The sequence below is a fragment of the Alosa pseudoharengus genome, unplaced genomic scaffold, assembly GCF_046254945.1.
Source record: "Alosa pseudoharengus isolate Yale_2024_CS ecotype anadromous, Long Island Sound unplaced genomic scaffold, YU_APseudo_1.1 YU_APseudo_1.1_scf_10, whole genome shotgun sequence".
Lineage (NCBI taxonomy): Eukaryota > Metazoa > Chordata > Actinopteri > Clupeiformes > Clupeidae > Alosa > Alosa pseudoharengus.
Window position 1 is genome coordinate 13,675,132 of NW_027468565.1, and position 19,143 is coordinate 13,694,274.

The 19,143-nt window shown below is 40.1% G+C and overlaps 1 protein-coding gene across 1 annotated transcript; it reads right to left on the reverse strand.

Annotated features, from left to right (window-relative positions):
- Positions 1–7,118: 7,118 nt before the first annotated feature.
- On the reverse strand, positions 7,119–17,316 carry slc13a1 (solute carrier family 13 member 1). The gene is made up of 17 exons (XM_076272856.1): positions 17,309–17,316; positions 16,821–16,866; positions 12,589–12,657; positions 11,748–11,876; positions 11,520–11,656; positions 11,132–11,319; positions 10,976–11,015; positions 10,823–10,883; positions 10,405–10,583; positions 10,119–10,238; positions 9,668–9,766; positions 9,439–9,540; positions 8,950–9,041; positions 8,729–8,823; positions 7,799–7,960; positions 7,470–7,607; positions 7,119–7,268 (listed from the first exon to the last, which is right to left on the reverse strand). The coding sequence occupies exons 1-17, from the start codon at positions 17,314–17,316 to the stop codon at positions 7,119–7,121; spliced, it is 1,815 nt and encodes a 604-aa protein (XP_076128971.1).
- Between the last annotated feature and the right edge of the window lie 1,827 nt (positions 17,317–19,143).

The window sequence follows — 19,143 nt, forward strand, 5'->3', positions numbered from 1 at the left end:
TTCCATCTTTATCCTCCTTGACTGGTTTTTCACTAGTTTTACATTTGGCTAGGGTCAGTGTCACTACTGGTAGCATAAAGTACCTGGAGCCTACAAACGTTGCACAGGTAGTCCAACTCCTCCAGAATGTGGCAGAAGGCATTGATACCATTGACTGTCCCCCCACACTCCCCTGACTTGATCCGATTGAACACCTCTGGGACATTATATTTTGGTCCATCCAACACCGCCAGGTTGCACCACAGACTGTCAAGGAGCTCAGTGATGGCCATGTCCACATCTGGGAGCAGATCCCACAGGACACCATCCACCGTTTCATTAGGAGCACGTCCTGATGCCATCAAGCATGTTGGGGCCATACGAACTACTGAGTACCATCATGAGTTGCTGCGCTGAAATTCAAGCAAAATGGACTTGCCGCGTCATTTTTTCTACTTAGATTTTCGGAGGGGTCTTTGAATTCAGTCCCCTGTGGATTGATCATTTTCATTTCCAAATAACGAAGTGGCATCCTTTTGTTCCTAACATATTACCCAGTCTATATCAGTTTGAATCCTACCTCACAGGATGCTCGTTTAACGTATCATGGCTTGGACAGCTGTCCGCACCTCACCATCCCACCACAGGGGTCCCTCAGGGCTCAGTACTGGGCCCCCTTCTCTTTGCTATCCACACTACTTCTTTGGGACAGATTATCCATTCGCACACCTTCTCATACCACTGCTATGCAGATGACACACAGCTTTATCTTTTCTTTCCACCTGATGACCCCTTGGTCTCGGCACGGACCTCGGATTGCCTCTCAGACATATCTACATGGATGAAGGCACACCACCTCCAGCTAAACCTCTCAAAAACCAAACTGCTGGTCCTCCCAGCTAAACCTACTGCTCCCACCTACTTGAATGCCCTCATACAGGCATATATTCTACCCCCCGACCGTTGCACTCTTCAGACAAACATCGTCTAGCTCTGCCACCGGTACGCTCAGGTCAATCCAAACTTGTTTCATCTGTTGTTCCTCGTTGGTAGAACGTGCTACCAGTTCCTACTAGAGCAGGGACATCCCTCTCCATCTTCAAAAAACTCCTGAAGACCCAGCTCTTCAGAGAATATGTCCTCTCGTAGCACTACTTACAACTAGCTAATTCTAGCACTTACCACCTGACTTGACTGTATAAAAAAAGCACGCACTTTTCCCTATTGTACTCTACCTTTTTGAATTGTTTTAAATTGTTCTAGAATTGTTGAGAGAAATTGTTGTTTACCAGGTTGTAAGTCGCTTTGGCTAAAAATGCGTCAGCCAAATGTAATGTAATGTAGATATCCAGCATGATGTTTTTTCCCCATTGAGATCTGATGTGTTTTATTTTTTAAAGTGTATAATTTTTTGAGCAGTGTATAGTCAGAGGTAAGGTTTGCTCAGAAAGAGAAGGTGGTAGAATACATGTATTTCTATCGAACGTCACGAAAACATGCGTGCGCAACCAAGAGGCAGAAAGCACCATAGAACAGCATAGAGCAATGCAAAAGAGCAAAAGAATAAAATGAGTTTTTGTGCTGAAAACTGCACCAATTCGAAATCACCATGGTTAGAGAATGTTAAATATGTTCAATATCCCTAACGGAATGCATGTCTTCGCCAAAAATGACAAAATACGATGTTATATTAATAATGCAAATGAACGGCAAAATATCCGATTGTAGCTTACAGCAGCCGACTATTTAGGTTAAGTTTATAACGTTGTGGACGGCCACCAAGCGTCTTCGGCCCCACGGCTGCGCATGCATCTAGTTTTGTTGGTAAACGGGAAACCCGTGTATTTGCAGAAAACCATAAATGCGGTTATAGGCTACCAAGCAAATTGATAACAGGGCAATTCCATGCAAAGGTCACCCTTACCATGGGAAAAAAAAGTTGTGCATACGCAAATAGAACTGTTGTTAAAATCTTCATTTAGGTCTATATTTTATTGTTTGTAACTGATCTGATTGAATTTGATGGAGAATTACACTCTTTTTACATCATAAATATGGTGTGCAACCATACAGAAACAACATTTTTCACATGGTAATATTATACATATTTAAAAAGTGGATAAATGGACTCAAGGTTTAAACAAATTGTATCCTTTGACAAATTCCAGATTGACAAGGGAATGGTAGAGCAATGTGTAACGCTCAGCTTGCCTTTAAGAGCACAACTCCTTAGGGTTTTGTTTTTAAGTCAGCAAGTTCCATGGCCATGACACATCCATAACGTTTTATAGGAAAAGTTTATGCTACACATACAGTGTTGATGCGACAATGTCCATAGTGTCTGTGTAAAGCTGATTAATATCAATGTAAAGTGTGATGAACAAATTGTGCCCCTTTCTTACTTTTAAAACCTTTAATGCTGCGTTATGGATGTGACGTTATGGATGTGACGTTATGGATGTTACATAATGTGACTTTACAAGACTGGAGACTATATTTTACCTCAAAGCCGATAAACGTCTGTTCTGGTGGCATGTCAGTTTCAACGCATTTCACCTTAGTGTTTACTATTGACATTTCAAAGAGTATTAGGTTGATCAAAACCACAGGGATGCCTCGCCTAAGCATTAGCAAAACAAACATAATATTAAAATACCTCCAGTGATTAGCCTAGCCATAGCTTATTTTCAAGTGGCCTAATAACGAAAACCTGAGCGATTATCTTCCCGTAACTGTCATACTGTTGTTGTACAGTAACTGGATTATCGTGTTAGCTGGTGAAGATGGCTGACTTTGCAGCTGGAGTTAACATAGCAACCTCCTTCTGTTGCAGATCTGTTCAGCCTGCCGCTCACGTCTGCTTAACACAGTTTAATTTTAAATGTGACGCAATATACCAGCATTTGAAGTGTCAGGTCCTCTGTAGCTAATACCCACAGAGTAACATGAGTAATAAACTAGATGTACCGCATAGCGGTACAAAATATGACCGCCTGCAAAATCTTCGCAAAAATAAATCACACATCTCCTACTCCTGCAACTCATGTGCATGTAAATGAGTGTGTGCATATGTGAGTTTGCTTTTGTTTGTGTGTGTCTGTGTGTGTGCATGTGCGTATGCGTGCCTGTGTGTGTGTGTTTATGTGTGTGTGTATTGTGTGTGTGTATTGTGTGTTTGCATGCGCGTATGCGTACCTGTGTGTGCGTGTTTATGTGTGTGCATTCGTGTGGGTGGGTGTTTTTGCATGTGTGTGTGTGTGTGCTTGCCTGTCTGTATGTGTTTATGTGTGTGTGTGCTTGCCTGTCTGTATGTGTGCGACTGTGTGTGTGTGTGTGTGTTTGTGCGCGCGTGCATGTACTTTATGTGTGCAAATCACAAATGAGTGGGTATGGGCTAGGTTGATGCGGGCTCTTGAGACTAACATACCATAAATATTTTGTCATCTTGGGTGCAACGGTTCAGGTAGGGCTAGTCATTTAACCTAGCGCGGTGGGGGAGTGGCCACCAAGTTTCATGTTCCCTGGTGTTTCAGTAACCCGGGAATCACTGACCAAAATTGATGACGGTAAAAGAAAAAAAATAATTTCTTTTTTATATTTTAAATGACTTGTTGTCCTGATTCTTCCTGTGGATCTTAGTGGGCACTGAGGAAGCAATAATTTCATCGCTAGTTTTTCATGATTACTATTTCAATTGTTTCATATCAAAATTCACTAATTAATTATGTGCTTTATGTAGTTTGTCGAGGACTGGTTCAGACACGTCACATCCATAACGTGAAACCGTCACATCCATAACGCCAGTTTTTCCTACATGATGCATTACGAAAATGACGCATAGTTTCAAAAACACACTTTTTGTGTTCATTCAAGTCTCCTTCATGCTACATATATCATAGTTTCGGCAGTTTCCTTCAAAATTCACAGAGTTTGTAGAAAACCTGTAATCTCTCACAAAAGTGTGTCTATTTCATGTCACATCCATAACACTGATAAAATGCCTTGTATTCTTAGGATGAAAATGATTATATGAAATTTAAGGATTTCTCAGTATTCAGAGGACAGAGGTTACATTAAAAGTTATGCAAATTAATTCACTGATACTAATTTTGCCCCTACTCTAAGGCATTTTGTTTACCAATATGAGTCCAATTGTCACATCCATATACCGTGAGACTGAGACGCTTTTTGTTTGTTCGAAGTGCGTGTTTAGGGTGTGAGAGGGGAGTCGATGTGCTTTGATTCCAGCTTGGTAGTTGTAATCTATGCGATTAAAAAACACGTGTGTGTGTGTGAAGTATCCAAACAATGATAACGCTTTCATTATGGCTGCTTTAGCCACAGACCTTGAGCTACTGTACAGTGGGTTGGGTTCCATTTTACGGAAGCGTATTGCTGCCACACTAAAATAAATAAAAAGGCTCAGTATTATGTAATTACGTGAAAAGTTTCTTGTTATAACAATATCTTTTTCATGTTTTAACAAGATATGTATCACGTTCATTAATACATGACATTATCATGTTATTTCATGATATTGATATTTTCACGTTATAACGTGAAATTATCATGTTATTTCAAGATATGATATTTTTACGTTTTTACAAGATATATATAACGTTATTAGGCTACATGAAATTATCACGTTTCAAGATAATAAAACGAAACGAAACGAGAGGCAAGTATAGGATATGCTCGTTTACACGACTCAATCAAATTCTATTTTAAGCTCGCAAGACATTCTCGTTATTAAACACGGTGGATGATATTGTTATAGGCCTATAGCCTATGCGAACACCCAAGCATTGTCCAGAATATTCTGCACCTGTGTGCAGTAGGCTAGCCTAGCGGAGTGGCAATCGGGAGAGTCGGGAGGATTCCCGGTGGGGCCGGATTACTGTAGTGTGATCTCAAAAAGCGCATGCTATATTTTCTTTGCTGTGCTCTCCAGCAGCCTGCACTGTGCGACTGCAGCGCTTCACTTCTCACTCCCTGCGTCCCTTCCCCACAGCCTTAGAAATGACAGCGATGACCTGACATGCAGGCTACCGAGCCAGAGCGCTCTATACATTCACCCACATTGCGTGAAGATTCGCATATTTTTCAAAGCCCTTTCTCCCTCTTGCGTCAAGTTAGCAAAAGTTTTATTTATTGTGTTGATAAGAAGATAAAGCAGAACTATCAGGCTGTGTGAGCAGGCTATCCTGCACAGAACCTCTCTATCGGCCTCCTTTTCAGCAGCTCTCTGCCGATACACACACATCCCTCTTCGCTGCTCTTCAGTAAGATGGGAATTGACCACACACATGTACACTGTAGCCTAGACACACATACACACATGCACAAAAACAAACACTCATCAAGCAGCACTGTGTAATAGCAGTCAGGGTGCAAGTTCATAGATACGACTAGTTATCATTTATGCCAGCCATGAGCTCTCGTGGCCTTGTTTCGTTATTTTGAAATAATGTGATAATTTCATGTAAAAACGTGATAAATATCTTGTAAAAACTTGAAAAAATCATATCTTGAAATAACATCTTACCAACATTTCACGTTATAATAAACATGAAATAACGTGATAATTTCATGTAATAATGTGATACATATCTTGTTAAAATGTGAAAAAGATATTGTTATAACAAGAAACTTTTCACGTAATTACATAATACTGAGCCTTTTTATTTATTTTAGTGTGGCAGCAATACGCTTCCGTACCATTTAGAAGTGTCCACTTCATTCGTGCTTTCTGTGATTCACACAGCTGCGTGAAATGTATTACTACTACTACTACTACTACTACTACTACTTAAAACTATTAAAGGTAAACTATGCAGTATTGGCAATTTCCTTACTGTTTTCTCGGTTTTTTCCTTTTTTTTCGCTGGCTCTGTCATGACGAATGTCTGAGAAACTCCATCGCTACCTTTTTCTAGCTGGTGCCTGGCGTGTATGTGTATTTGAATGCAGTAAAGCAGTTGGTTACACTAGTTATACTTCCTGACACTGAGGCGAAAGCCAGACTAACCATGGACCTCATAGTTGCAAAATGCAAGGGAACATGAATCTATTATGAACCTATTATTTGCACGAACAATAATGGACAGTAGCTCTTCAACTTGGCCCTGTTAAAATATGTATGAACAGTCTAGCAACGCATTTCATGAAGGCCCTTTTGGACATGTCAGTTATTTGCACCACTGGGTAAAACTGCCTTTTGTTTTAGACTACTGGTATTTTAATTTGTGCATTGACAATAAAGCTGAATATCATATGAACTAGATGACTAAACTTATACATATGTAGAAGAAGAAACATTCACAAAAATCCATGACATGACCTCTCTTCTTGATAGCTGTTGAAAACTGCATGGAACTGACAGGGATTGTTTTGTTTAATAATCAATAAATAAATACATTATGCTGCTACCTTCTGCTTTTCCCAAATACAATGTAGCCTACAGGTGTACCTTTCATCAGTCCAGTTGCAATAGATGGACTGTAATGAACTGCCCTACTTGTGACTGTTTAGAGATTTTAAAGGTTTTATAACAATGCAGGTTTTATAACAATGAATAGATTTGTAGCACTTGCCAAAAATTTTTTTGGCAAGTGCTACAAATCTATTCACCTTTGCAGCGCCAGTAGGCTACTTTGTGTGCCGCCCGCAAACACACATTCCAAACAAGCATACACAGAAGTTTCAAGAGTGGGGGATGGAGTAGAAGATGGAGACAAATTCATTAATATGATTTATTTTCGCGGAATGGATGTACAGGACTGAGCGGCGGTCATATTTTGTCTAGTTCATCTAGTCATCTAGTTAATGTACTGAGCGCACCTTTAGCGTTATTTCTCAACAGGGTTCCATGCATGAAAGTCTATCTGACTGCCCTGCATGTTTGAAAATGATGCTAAAGAGGTGCCCAGTGCATTGAAAAGTGACATAATGACTCATGTTCCTACATGGCACACCAAAGTAACATAGTGCAGTACCAGGCGTTTCGGCCATGCAGTGGCAGTGACCGAGACACCATTCCCCCTACTGCAAGTGGACATGTGTGGTCAGTACACAACATCATTATTTTAAGGTAAAACCTTTTCATCACTTTTGGAACAGTACTCTGTCCCACTACGTAGTCAGTGTGGGATTATAGAGGACTTATTCACTGGGTGGTTGGTAGCCCAATCAGGGTAAATGTCCAGGTTAAATAATGGTATACCCCATGTACTGGTACCAAGCAACACTCCCAAAACACTGATAACATTCACACCAACGCCGGCTTTAATCTGTGAAAACAATAAGTTCAGTGAAGACTTAAGTTGGTGAGGAGAGACATGTCAGCATGTGATATAAAGCAATGATTGTAATAATGCTCATCTCATTCATTTAACTGTAGAATCACTAAAGCAACTATTGTCCTAAGAATGTGCAGCCCTACTTAATTAATTTGTGTTGGAGAATGTTCTTAAGTATGATTGAGTTCTCACCATATCCCAGGTGGTCAGATGGCCATAACTGAAGACGATGGCATTTGGAGGGTTAGAAGATGGAAGCAGGAAGGAGAAGGATACACTCAGGGTGGCTGGTATGAGCATGTAGAGGGGGTTCACATTGATGCTCTCAGCCTGTAAAGACACAAACCGATACATTCATGCCTTAGAGCATTTATTAAAAAGCAATCCGATGCACGCATCTTTGGATTGGTTCAAGCAGTGAGAGAAACTTCAGCCAGAGAACGATTAAATGTGAGTGCATATTGGTGATGCACACCTTCTACGATTTGCAAGAAGATGTTAAAAGGAAACATTAACCGTACCAGAGGTGCTAGAATGGGCAGGAATATGGTGATGGTGGCAGAGTTGCTGGCCACTTCAGTGATACAGGTCACTATGACACAGACAATAGTGATGGTCGCAATTTTAGGAAGATCCCCCAAAGGAACCAGCAGTTTTGCCATCGAGTGTGACAGACCAGATGCCTACACACACACACACACACACACAAACAAGATCAACTGGGGTGGAGTAATGTGAGAATGTGATGGAAGGATGCATTTATCTCTCACAATTGCATTTTTATTATTATAATTATTATTTTAGGTTTATATTATGTTTCTTTCCACAAGGTCTAAACGGTTTTAATTTATATACACTACTTGCTGACAAGCACTGTTTTAATAGTATTGTTAGTTTAAAATATGCTACAAAAAGGAGACACTTCTAAATGCTCATCTGTGTTTCATTGTAAAATTAAACACAGAACAAAACAACTTGACAACCTGGTCACATGGATAAATAAATGATGAGTTAAATTTACAGTACAATCAAGGCAGACACACATTTAGGTAAAAATAGCACTCACATAATACCAGTGCTATATGGTCCAAATAAAGATTTTTGATTGATTTACTGTGACATTTTGCTCTGGACCAAAAGTTTATTTTTGACTAGACTTCCTCCCATTACTGACTGTCACAGATGACAAGCAGCAGTTATTTGTGATGTGTGACAGGAGCTTCACATGCATTGTTCATTACGACATTGTGTTTTTGAAACCATAACAAAGGATGGTCTACTCACCACAGCGCTTTAACAATTACTGAAGACTTTAACTAATGTAAAGGCAAAATTCTATATTCTGGCTATATCCTGCTGTTCTTCTTTTCTTTTAAAAATCATCTGTATGGTAGGCTACTAATTGTACTTCTTCGTTGGAGGAGACTGACCAGTGTTCATTATTTCCTTACCTGTGTGCCCTCAGCCAGTGCAAAACCACCCCCCACAAGAAGACAAATTTCCCAAGGCATACAGGACTGAAATTCTTTCCATGTGATCAAGGTCTCTGTGGATGTTAAGATTAAGCGATTGATTAAAAGCATGTCTTCCTTCAGCTCAAAGTCAATGTTAACCACGATTTCAGTATAATAGTATAATACAAATGAAGATTTGATCATTTATCATGACTTACCATAGTTATCAGTGCTTACTTGAGCTGGGATGATGAAGAACAGTAAGCCCATCAGAAGGGCCACAGTGGCATCGGTGGCATATCCATGATGGCTGCTCAGACACAGTAAACATGGCCTTATAAGTCAAGAGTATTGGATATGCTGTGTGAAGATCAGTGTTAGAAAGGTCACTTAAATAACTTACAGCATCCCCACAGCTTTACAATAATACTAGAATGCCATAAGTACTGAATATATTTAAGACAAACAGCAGTAGATTCTAACATTGTCCAATGTATCCACTGGAAAATAAATTAAGGCTATAATAATTTTATTGATGCAAACAATGTGCTCCGAGTTAATCACATTTTCTTTTTTTAACAAGAGTATGAATCAAGTGAACCCAAAGGACACATTTACTGGTCTATGACTGCAGTCATACTGTAGTACTCTTTCACTGGATACATGCCTCAGCTGAACTAATAAACACGGTGTGAAAGAGCCCTTACTCTGGGAACAGGGATGACCAGCCTGGTATGAAGCCTGGCTCCCTGGTGAACCACAGCAGTACCATCACGGAGAAGATTGCTAAGGAGATGATCTCCTGACGACTGCGTCAGTCAGAAAGCAAAACCACAAAGACACTTGTCAGACACATATGGATCATATGGTTACCTATTCAAGGACAAATCCATCCATCTACTCATCCATACTCCTTTCCACTATAAGAAGTCACACCTTATTGGCCCGAGTGCTTTGTATTCTTCCTGCAGGACCTTGGCCACCGCTGTCTCTCTCTCGTTGTTGCCTGCCTTGGAATGCAGAACTGAACGGAAACTATATTGGGAAAGAGGGTTGAGAGAAATGTTTGTAGAATATCTTTAATAGCAGAACAGATAACAATAGAACATGCATAATAACAGATAACAATAGAACATGCATTTCTTCGCAGCTGTGCCAAATCCAAATGGGGAACGCAACATGTGCAACAAGTTGCAGACAATGTGTTAGAAGTGTAAAAACAACTCTGCACAACATACAGTTAGAGAATTCATTTGCAGTAAAGAGTAGGTGAGGGAAGTAACGCTGAGGCAGATGAGAAGTTAACGTTAAACTGGAAGCAATAAGATAACCACATTGGAGAGTGGAAAGATAAGGGAAACTTAATTGGAGAGGATTACAAACTCACTCTGAGCCCAAGTATAGCCAGTGTAGCCAGATCCAGGATAAGAAAAGAGCAATAAAGCTAATCGGCAGGCAGAAGATGAACCAGTTCCCAAAGTTGATAGAGTTGCAGTCAGGATATAATCTGTAGATAAAGTATGTTTATTATACCATGTGTATGGTATGCATCTATGCATTAGTCTCTTACATTACATATATGTATTATTGGGTACAGATCAGCTGTACTATACAGTACATTGTCATAATATGCCTACCAACTATACTAGCTTTACATGTGGCTACCAACTTACTGATGCATGTACTCTGCAAAGATCATGTTGGTGGATGACCCTGTTAGTGCGGTCATACCACCAATTGTGGCTGAATAGGCAATGCACAGAGAAAGGCATTTACACATCGGATGGTCCTGTTGGGTGCGGTAGTATCCCTGTGATGGTGTACATTGTGCCTCAGAGTCACAGGGTGAACCCTGTCAGAGGAAGACATACATATTAATTGTATGCAGATGTATACATATGCAATACATATCTAATACACATTTAAAATAATGACAGATGGCTATTGTTACATGTTGTTCCACTCTAACTGGATTCTCTGCAATGAATAATTACATCTACACCTCATACTATTGGCTTTGTAATGTTTGGCTCAGGGAATTGACTTAACCAAACCATGCCTATTGTGCTTTAACATGGAGAGTAAACTTACTTGATTGTCTGGAATAGATTTTTCAATAGTAATGTCAACTTTCTCCATAGAAGGATCAACACTACAATGGGCAAAAGAGCGAGGAGGGTTTGTTTACTATTAATACATACAGAACATTGAATTGCTTTGTTGTTGAGAGATTTAAATTGTTACCTCATATTTTCTTTAGCCTTCTCATCTTGTCTGTCCATTTCTGTTTGAGTAGTACACATATTTACAAACAAATTGGAACAGATGTAGAGTTTAGAGTGGTTGAGTGTTAATACTATTTACCAGTGATTAGAACAACCATTCTGAGTGGACACTAACCGTCAAGCTGTAAGCCCAGGTTGGAGGTGCCTGTTAGCGCTCGCTTACGCAGCTCTCTGGCCTCACCCTCAGCTGTGACAATCTGCTTCAACACAGCTTCCACAATGGGCATCACCATAGCGACTGTTGAGGTGTTGCTTAGCCACATCGACAGGAAGGCACATCCAACCATGGAGCCAAGCATGAGTCTGAAATCACAGGGTCAGCTAAAGCAACATTCACAACAACAATACTCACTATGCCACCAACCATTATCCAAGTAAAAATATGAACTAAGTATTAACACCTCACCATTTGAGGGCGTTTTTACCAAAATGATAACACATCACATTGGGGATCACTGCCAGATAAAAATGTAGTAGTGGAGATGCATTGTGTCTCTCGTTACCGTCCAGGATTAACTCCAACTATGCTGATGAGACCCAGGGCAATCCTCCTATGAAGGCCCCACTTCTCAATGGCTGTGGCGAGGCAAATCACTCCAGTGAGGAGGAGGTGGAAGTCCTTAAAGAACACTGCTGCCACCTAGGAGACAAGTAAACATAATCTGACTTTAGGATTGTTAGGAAGATACTTGGGTATTTTAATAGGCAAAACTAGATCTTTTTTATAATACCTGTGAAGATTTCATTATGCCAAACAAAGGAAAAAGCATTGCAGGAATCAGGGCTGTAATAGACAAAGGCAAAGCCTCGGTGAGCCAGTAGACCCCCATCAGTAAAAGAGTAAAGGCACATTCTGCAACCTAGAAGAGAAAATCAAATATATAACATTTACCATGTTTAGAGCAGTGCTGCGCATAGAAATACCATGTCAAGAAACGACTGTAAGACAGACACAATGTCTAAGCTCCAGAGTGTACACAATAACCAAATGGATAAATGGTAAGGTATACAGAGAGCACTGGTGTTCGCAAAGCAGTCATTCCTGTGAAACCTAATAAAAAATCTACCATAGCTACCATAATCTACCTACTCTACATACATTATATTAATATACTGTTTCTGATCATATTCTGCCATATCAAAGGTCTGAGTTGCTGGTAATCTGTAATTATTCACAATGTGTGTGCACCTGTGTGTGTGAAAGTATCACATTCGGACAATGTACAGTAACAATATGTCTGGACTTTGAACAGCAAAAAGTTTCAGTGTTTCATTAACATTTTATTAGGAGCAAAGAACATGTACATTTTTAATTTATATTAATCCAATTTTGAAATTGAAAAAAAAAAACAGCTATTTAGAGTGACTGATTGAAAGAGCTTAATCCAAAGATGAGTTAATTTCCTTAACATTTGACACATTTCAAAATTATATAATTGTTTCTAAAACCAAAATGTTGTACATGTTTCTGTGATAGAAATGCAAGTAAATGCATGCACGTGTATAAATACATACAACCGTATGGTCTGTTGTGCTGCCTGTGTATGTTTACATCCATGTAAATATATTTACCTTGGTGTTGTAAATGAGTGGGATGGGTAGCAGCAGCAAAGGGGTGAGGATGATGAGAATGAGATGGCGGTAAATCCATATGCCCTGGCCTCTCATTTTCTGTCAGACACCTTGGAATGATCACAGACTGACTGACTTTGTCTAAGACACACTCATGTGAAATACCTTTACAATCTAACCTCACTAATAACTAACCAAGATAATCTGACTAGCGGTCACCTGGCTTTTATCTGTGATAAAGATAGTGCATGGTCAATCAACTTCAGGTGAACCATAAAACATTATTCCTTATTGATACAGATACTGTATATGTGCCAAATGTCTCCAAACATAAATGAGGTAATACACAGTGCAGGTATCGTACGATCCTCTGTGATTCCTAGTAGTCCACTGCCCTTCTGTGAAAGAGTGACAGCTATTTATACAGTTTTTTTTCAATCGCTAACAAGCGCTTACCCATACTTCAGATACTTTATCTAAATTCTTAACACAGACTCACACCTACAAAACACAGTTGGCCAAATGGATAATTTACTTCTCAAAAACACATTTTGTTAAATATATTACTAACACATGTTTCTCTGCACACACTAACTTTACCAAAACACTGGAAATCTGACTCAAAATTAAATTATTCTGTCAAAGAATAACACTTGTTTTCACTTCACAAGGTACACGCAGTCAATCAAAGTACACCAGGTTTCAAAATACTGGTGTACTTTGCAAAACATGCAATTCATCGTTTTTACACTAAATTTCTTGGTTGGGAACTGTATGTCCACATGTAATGTTCACATTTAAAAGCATTCCAGTAAAAAGCTAATCAGTTTTTTTTCCTTTACTGTTTACTACAGGAGGTACAGTAGAAATACTGTTTACAGTATGATAGAACAGAATTTTTTTACAGTATTGATTACAGTGAACAAAATATCCATGAAACACACAAGAGTATTCTGAACAAAAAAACAGCAAATAGCCCAGATAAAAATGGGGGAACTAAAAAAACACAAAATTACTCTATCTAATCTCTGCGATCTTCAGGGTTAGGCCACATGTTTTCATCAACATCGCATCTGATGTTATCCATGGCGATGCACCTGGGATAAAACCGCTTGGTATGTCGGATCCATCCTTGGCAATCATCAACTGTGATGTCCCTGCAGCCAGCATCCATGGTGGTCATAAACCTTCCACCTCCATGCAGAAAAGAACTCCTCTATGGGGTTGAGGAAGGGTGAATAGGGTGGAAGGAAGAGACGTACCAGTCTTGGGTGGACTTCAAACCTGTTGTTATTGTTTATTGTTATTGCTGTTATTGCTTGCGAGTGATGGAAAGCCACATTGTCCCAGGTGATTACAAAGGTCCTCATGTTTTCACCCTCCTGCTCTGGAACCAGGCGCTGGTGGAGATCATTGAGAAAGGCCAGGAGGCGCTCGGTATTGTAGGGTCCAACCTGACATCTGTGAAGGAGTAATCCTGCATTTCCAATTGCTGCACACATGGTAATGTTTGCCCCTCTCTGTCCTGGCACAGTAACTTTGGCCCTTTTTACGATAACATTTCGTCCACGTCGACGCCTTTTGGCCAGATTGAATCCTGCCTCATCTATATGTATGAATTCATGAGGGGCCTGGTTGGCCTCCAATTCCATAACTCTCTGAAACAAAGTTTATGTGAGTCATGTCATTACTGTATACCATACTGTACTGTAACCTATTACTGTGTAAGTTACCTACTTGCAAAGCGCAAAGCTTATAGAACTGGACATTGAATTGAATATACACTATACCTGGACATATTGTCGTCGTAGGTCCTTGACTCTCACTGTTCCTCTCAAAGGGAACAGTGTAGAGCTGCTTCATCCGCACTCTTTGTTTGGACAATGTCCGTGTGATGGTTGTGAGGCTGATGCTATCGATATTGTCAAATATCTCATGGTCCTCCACAATTCTAGTTTTAATTTCATGCAGCTTTATTGCATTATTTGCAACAACCATTTCTACAATGGCAAGCTCTTGATCATTATTGAGGAGCTTTCCTCTTCCCCCAGAGGGTGGAAGACGTTGCATTCTTTAGAGGGACAAAACATTCAACATATGCATTACTGTATGACCATATTGACATGTCAAGTGAGAATAGAAACAATCCATGTAAAATGCAGTACTTACCTGTTGGTTTGTTGAAAGACGCTTATAATGGAGGCAACCGTTGACCGCCTCAAATTGGGCTGCACTCTTTCACCAGCCTCTCTTAGTGAAAGACCGTGGTTGACTACATGGTCAATGATAGTGGCACGAATTTCATCACTGACTACTGTTCTTGCAGCCCTTGGAATGCCACCACCACGCATTCTAATACCTCTACCTTGCTCCTCTCCTTGGGCCTGCTCTTCTCCCTGGTTCTGCACCTCTCACTGCTCCAGCACCTCTCACTGCTCCTGTATCTCTCACTGCACCTCTCACTGGGCCTGCTTTTCTCCCTGGGCCCCTTGGTCTTACTCTTCCTCGTCCAGACATTATAGTGTAGTTATAGTTTTCTGTTTCTGTTTCCAAAAACATCACTCCTCAAAGTCCTCCTTTTAAACCAGACTGGAATCAGCTGTGTTTGGCCCAATTTACCCAACATAAATCAGCTGTGTGTCAAATATTCAATTGTTTGTTTATTATCAGCTGAGATATATTGCTTTTGAACTGATATCATTGCAGAAGCAGAGGTTTTTATACTGTATCTAAGGTTTGGAATATTGTTTTTGCCAGAGCCATATAAAGGTAGAGTTGCGACAATGGGTGTTCAAAATTCGTTAAGGTCACATGGTTCATGTAAACTTCAAAAAGTTCCAGGAAGTGATTGACAATGGATTATAATGCATTAAATAAGCTACTGTTCAATGAGAGACAGAGCCACAATTTTGGGTAATTGACAGACAATAAATGCATTGATATACAATATTTATAACACAGTGTAAATAAACTGTGTAGTTATCCTACCATTACAACAATATTAAATTAAATTCCAGACCGTAGCCTGCTAAATATCGGAAGGTGACCTTTTTTTCTCCCTTTTACGTAGCCTATGTGTCACTTAATATTAATTTCTGTACAAAACCAAGACGGGAGATTCTTTAGAAAACGCAATAGCACCCACCCCATAAGTGTAGCCTAGGCCTATGTAAATTATCGTTATTAAAAAAATGACCTAGTACATGACTCAAGAGCTGTAAACAGTGTTTTTGAGACTGCGTGTAGCATACAAAAGCGCATGGAGATTTTAATTTTGCAACGAGAAACTGTAACACAGCTAGTCTAAGTCTAACATTAGAGGGACACCAGGCAAGCCTGATGCTTTTTCTCTACGAAACTCCCCCTCGCTCGGTCCGTCAAGGGTTTTCGCTGCTTCTTCGCCAGCTCTGCCATTATACACACGTTTGCAACAATCTCTAGCGTTTCGTTAGCCTGCCTCTATGCTGTAAACTGATCCTGCTTCGGTCGCCGGGTAGGATACACCGAACTTGCAAGTGGGATATTCTTCCTACAGGCAGTAGGGGCGGGAGAGAGAGCCTTCATTCGCCCCGTAATGAGTCATTTAACCATATACCGACTTACGAAGGTGATTAATTAACACGAAAACGTTGCCTGGTGTCCCTTTAACTTGTTTGAGTTTTCTCCCCAACGTTTTCTCTGGTAGTTCTTCACTGATCTGAGATAATGAGCGAACAACCTTAAGTAGCTAGCGTCTCGGGAGAATAAAAACAGAGCCTGTTTACGAAGAGCCGGATCACTCCCTATTAACTCTATTGTACCTGCCTTCTGTTGCAGTTCCGCTAGGGCAATCACGAATAAGTGCAAAAACAATGGGGGTCTATGGAGCTAGACGGCTAAATGTGTCTCTTTCACCTGGTTGTCTCTCTGCAAGCTCAATATGGATTTTAGGTCAAAAGTTGAATGAACGAGTACTTACGTCCTTTCGATTTCTTACAGGTTGGGTCGTTGTTGCCCACAACACACTAGCTTTCTGCTAATGAATGACGTCATTGACTCATTTGAAAGGCTTTTTAGAACAAATAAGTGACTCAAAAAATATAATACTCAGCGGTGTGTATTTTCTCTGCCCCCTCTTTCGCATGCAACATTCCAATTTCTGGGCAAAAAATTATATCCCGAGAAAAGTGGATTTGAGGGGTACAGCTCCATAGACCTCCATTCATTTTGCACTTATTCGTGAGCGCCCTCATGTGGAACCAGAAGAGGAACTGCAACCAGTTGAGAAACCGGAAGCCGCTGCGCGTCGGGGAGTTTTTTGCCACTCGCCCTCATCCATTAATTCTGTATAACAGGACACCTCGGTGGCTGTTATCCTTTACATAACCATTTGTGTAAGCAGAAATATTGTTGTGCTGAGTTCTAAGAACAGAGAGTTCAAGTTAAATGTTGTTGTGCTGAGTTCTAAGAACAGAGAGTACAAGTTAAGTGTGCACCCAGACAGACAGGAACTGCACCCTGTCTGTGTGTGTGCGTGGGTGAGATATAGTGGGGCTGTTAAGCTCTTAAAATAAAGACGATCTTGCTTTTTATGAAAGAAGCATGACACTTTCAGGGTTTGTTCTTGATGACCTAAGCTTTAATTTAAGATCTCAACGCATGGGAAGAATTACTTTGAGAAGTTCACCAGGTTCCATTGTCTGAAAAACACTCAAAAACACTCCATTTTAAAATGGATCACTTGGTCATCTTGGATGCTGATCATGGATCACACTTCTCCAAACATCAGCTAAACCTTTACAGTATAAGGGCACACCTGAACAAAGAATTTAGCTTTCGTTGGAATTCTTTTTGACCCAGGGACATGGCCTAAGATTGGCATAAAAAAGAAGCATTAAATTCCAATGACACCGTGTCCATTTCAATTGTGGGGGTTAGAAAAGTATTCTTTTGGGATATTTTTCAACCAGGGGGACCTGGTGACCTTCTCAAAGTAAACGGTAACACTAAAGCAAGAGGCTACACTGAGATTCTGGAGGAAAATATCAGGCAGTGTGCCAAGAGACCTGCCCCAATAGGCATCATTGGACCATTAAACCATACAATGATCCAAAACATACAGACAAACAAGGCAAGAAATGGTTAACAGAGAATAATGTCAACATTTTAGAGTGGCCCAGCCAGAGTTCAGACCTAAATCAGTCAAAAAAGTTAGGCCAATAAACTTATACCACTTAGGCCTTTTTTCCTAGATCACCTATATTCCTATAAACCTTAAGTCCTAGAAACTTGACATTTTCAAGTATTGTTACCAGTACCCCCCACTACCCATAACCCAAAATTTGGGGTACTACACCCAAAGGTGGCGCTCTTGTCAAAAATGCTTATTTTTCCTTACCAGATTGACCTAGACTCAAAATTATTTCATCATATTAATCTCTACATTCAGATGCATCTTTTTCACCCTGGTCTTATGCTCTAATTTTTTTTACTTTTGCCACAATTTCGGAGAAAAGCCAAACGTCATAAAAAGTTTCACGGGCTTCAAAAATTATCAAATCTTCACCAAAATTCTCACAGACAATGTTTAGACAAAGCCTCACAAAAGTTATCAAAAGAATTTGGATATGTTGTTCCATTTCAGAGATATGGGCCAATAAAGTTCGACCACTCAGCCCATTTCTCCTATATCACCTATACTCATATATGAGTATTTTTTTTCTTGGATAACAACCATACAAACATCATTAGGTGGATACCATTAACAGTGCACATTTTCAGATCTGTACTCTTTTTTATAAAGCCCTTAACTCACTGAGTCCTTCCCATGCGTTGAGCGCCAAAAACGTAATATTACGTTTTTAGCTTTTTTTTTTTTTTAATTACGAAACTATCCGACAAACACAGGACGTCCCCCGGACCTCATGCCGACATTCACGACGTCCCCGATTGGTCCCGAACATCATGTTAGCTGACGATCCCTTATTGACGTCTGGAGCAAGTTATCGTTTGGTTATTGTGTGACGTCCGGTGCAGGACTTTCTGGGGACGTCACCGTCAGGTCCCTCGGATGACATTTGCATTTGGTCATTTCAAATACCTCCTAAGGACCCGACAATAACGTTATACCGGGGACATGGAGGGGACGTTTGTTTATTCACACATGGCAGCGGAGTTAAGAGCTCTGGCTACCGCCTGCAGGAGACATCATTCACATCCATGCATCCATGCATCCATGTTACACGTCTAGGGATGACTTAAGTATCTAGTCTCTAGCAGTAGCTGCATTAGCCTACCGTAGTCTAAGGCAACATATCATACAGTTTATGAAGTTGTGCGCACAACTTCATAAACTGGGAAAAGGGTTAACGTTAAACTCAAAATGTATGTGCTACATAATGCATGCAGACATGCTGAATTATGTAGCACATACATTTTGAGTTTAACGTTAATGTATAACGTTACAAACTAGGGAAGGGATTTTATCAAAATGTTATGATGTGATGCTTGGTGTAACGTTAGCAAAGTCGCTGTTCTTATCTTTTACCCTACAATGCGCTTTTCTTCAGATAACTG

Excerpts from the sequence above, each read along its gene's own strand:
- slc13a1 (XM_076272856.1), bottom strand. Across the intron at positions 7,608-7,798 it reads TGCCCATTCTAGCACCTCTG|GCTGAGAGCATCAATGTGAA; the intron begins GTACGGTTAATG and ends GTGTCTTTACAG. Across the intron at positions 7,269-7,469 it reads ATCTGACCACCTGGGATATG|ATTAAAGCCGGCGTTGGTGT; the intron begins GTGAGAACTCAA and ends TTGTTTTCACAG.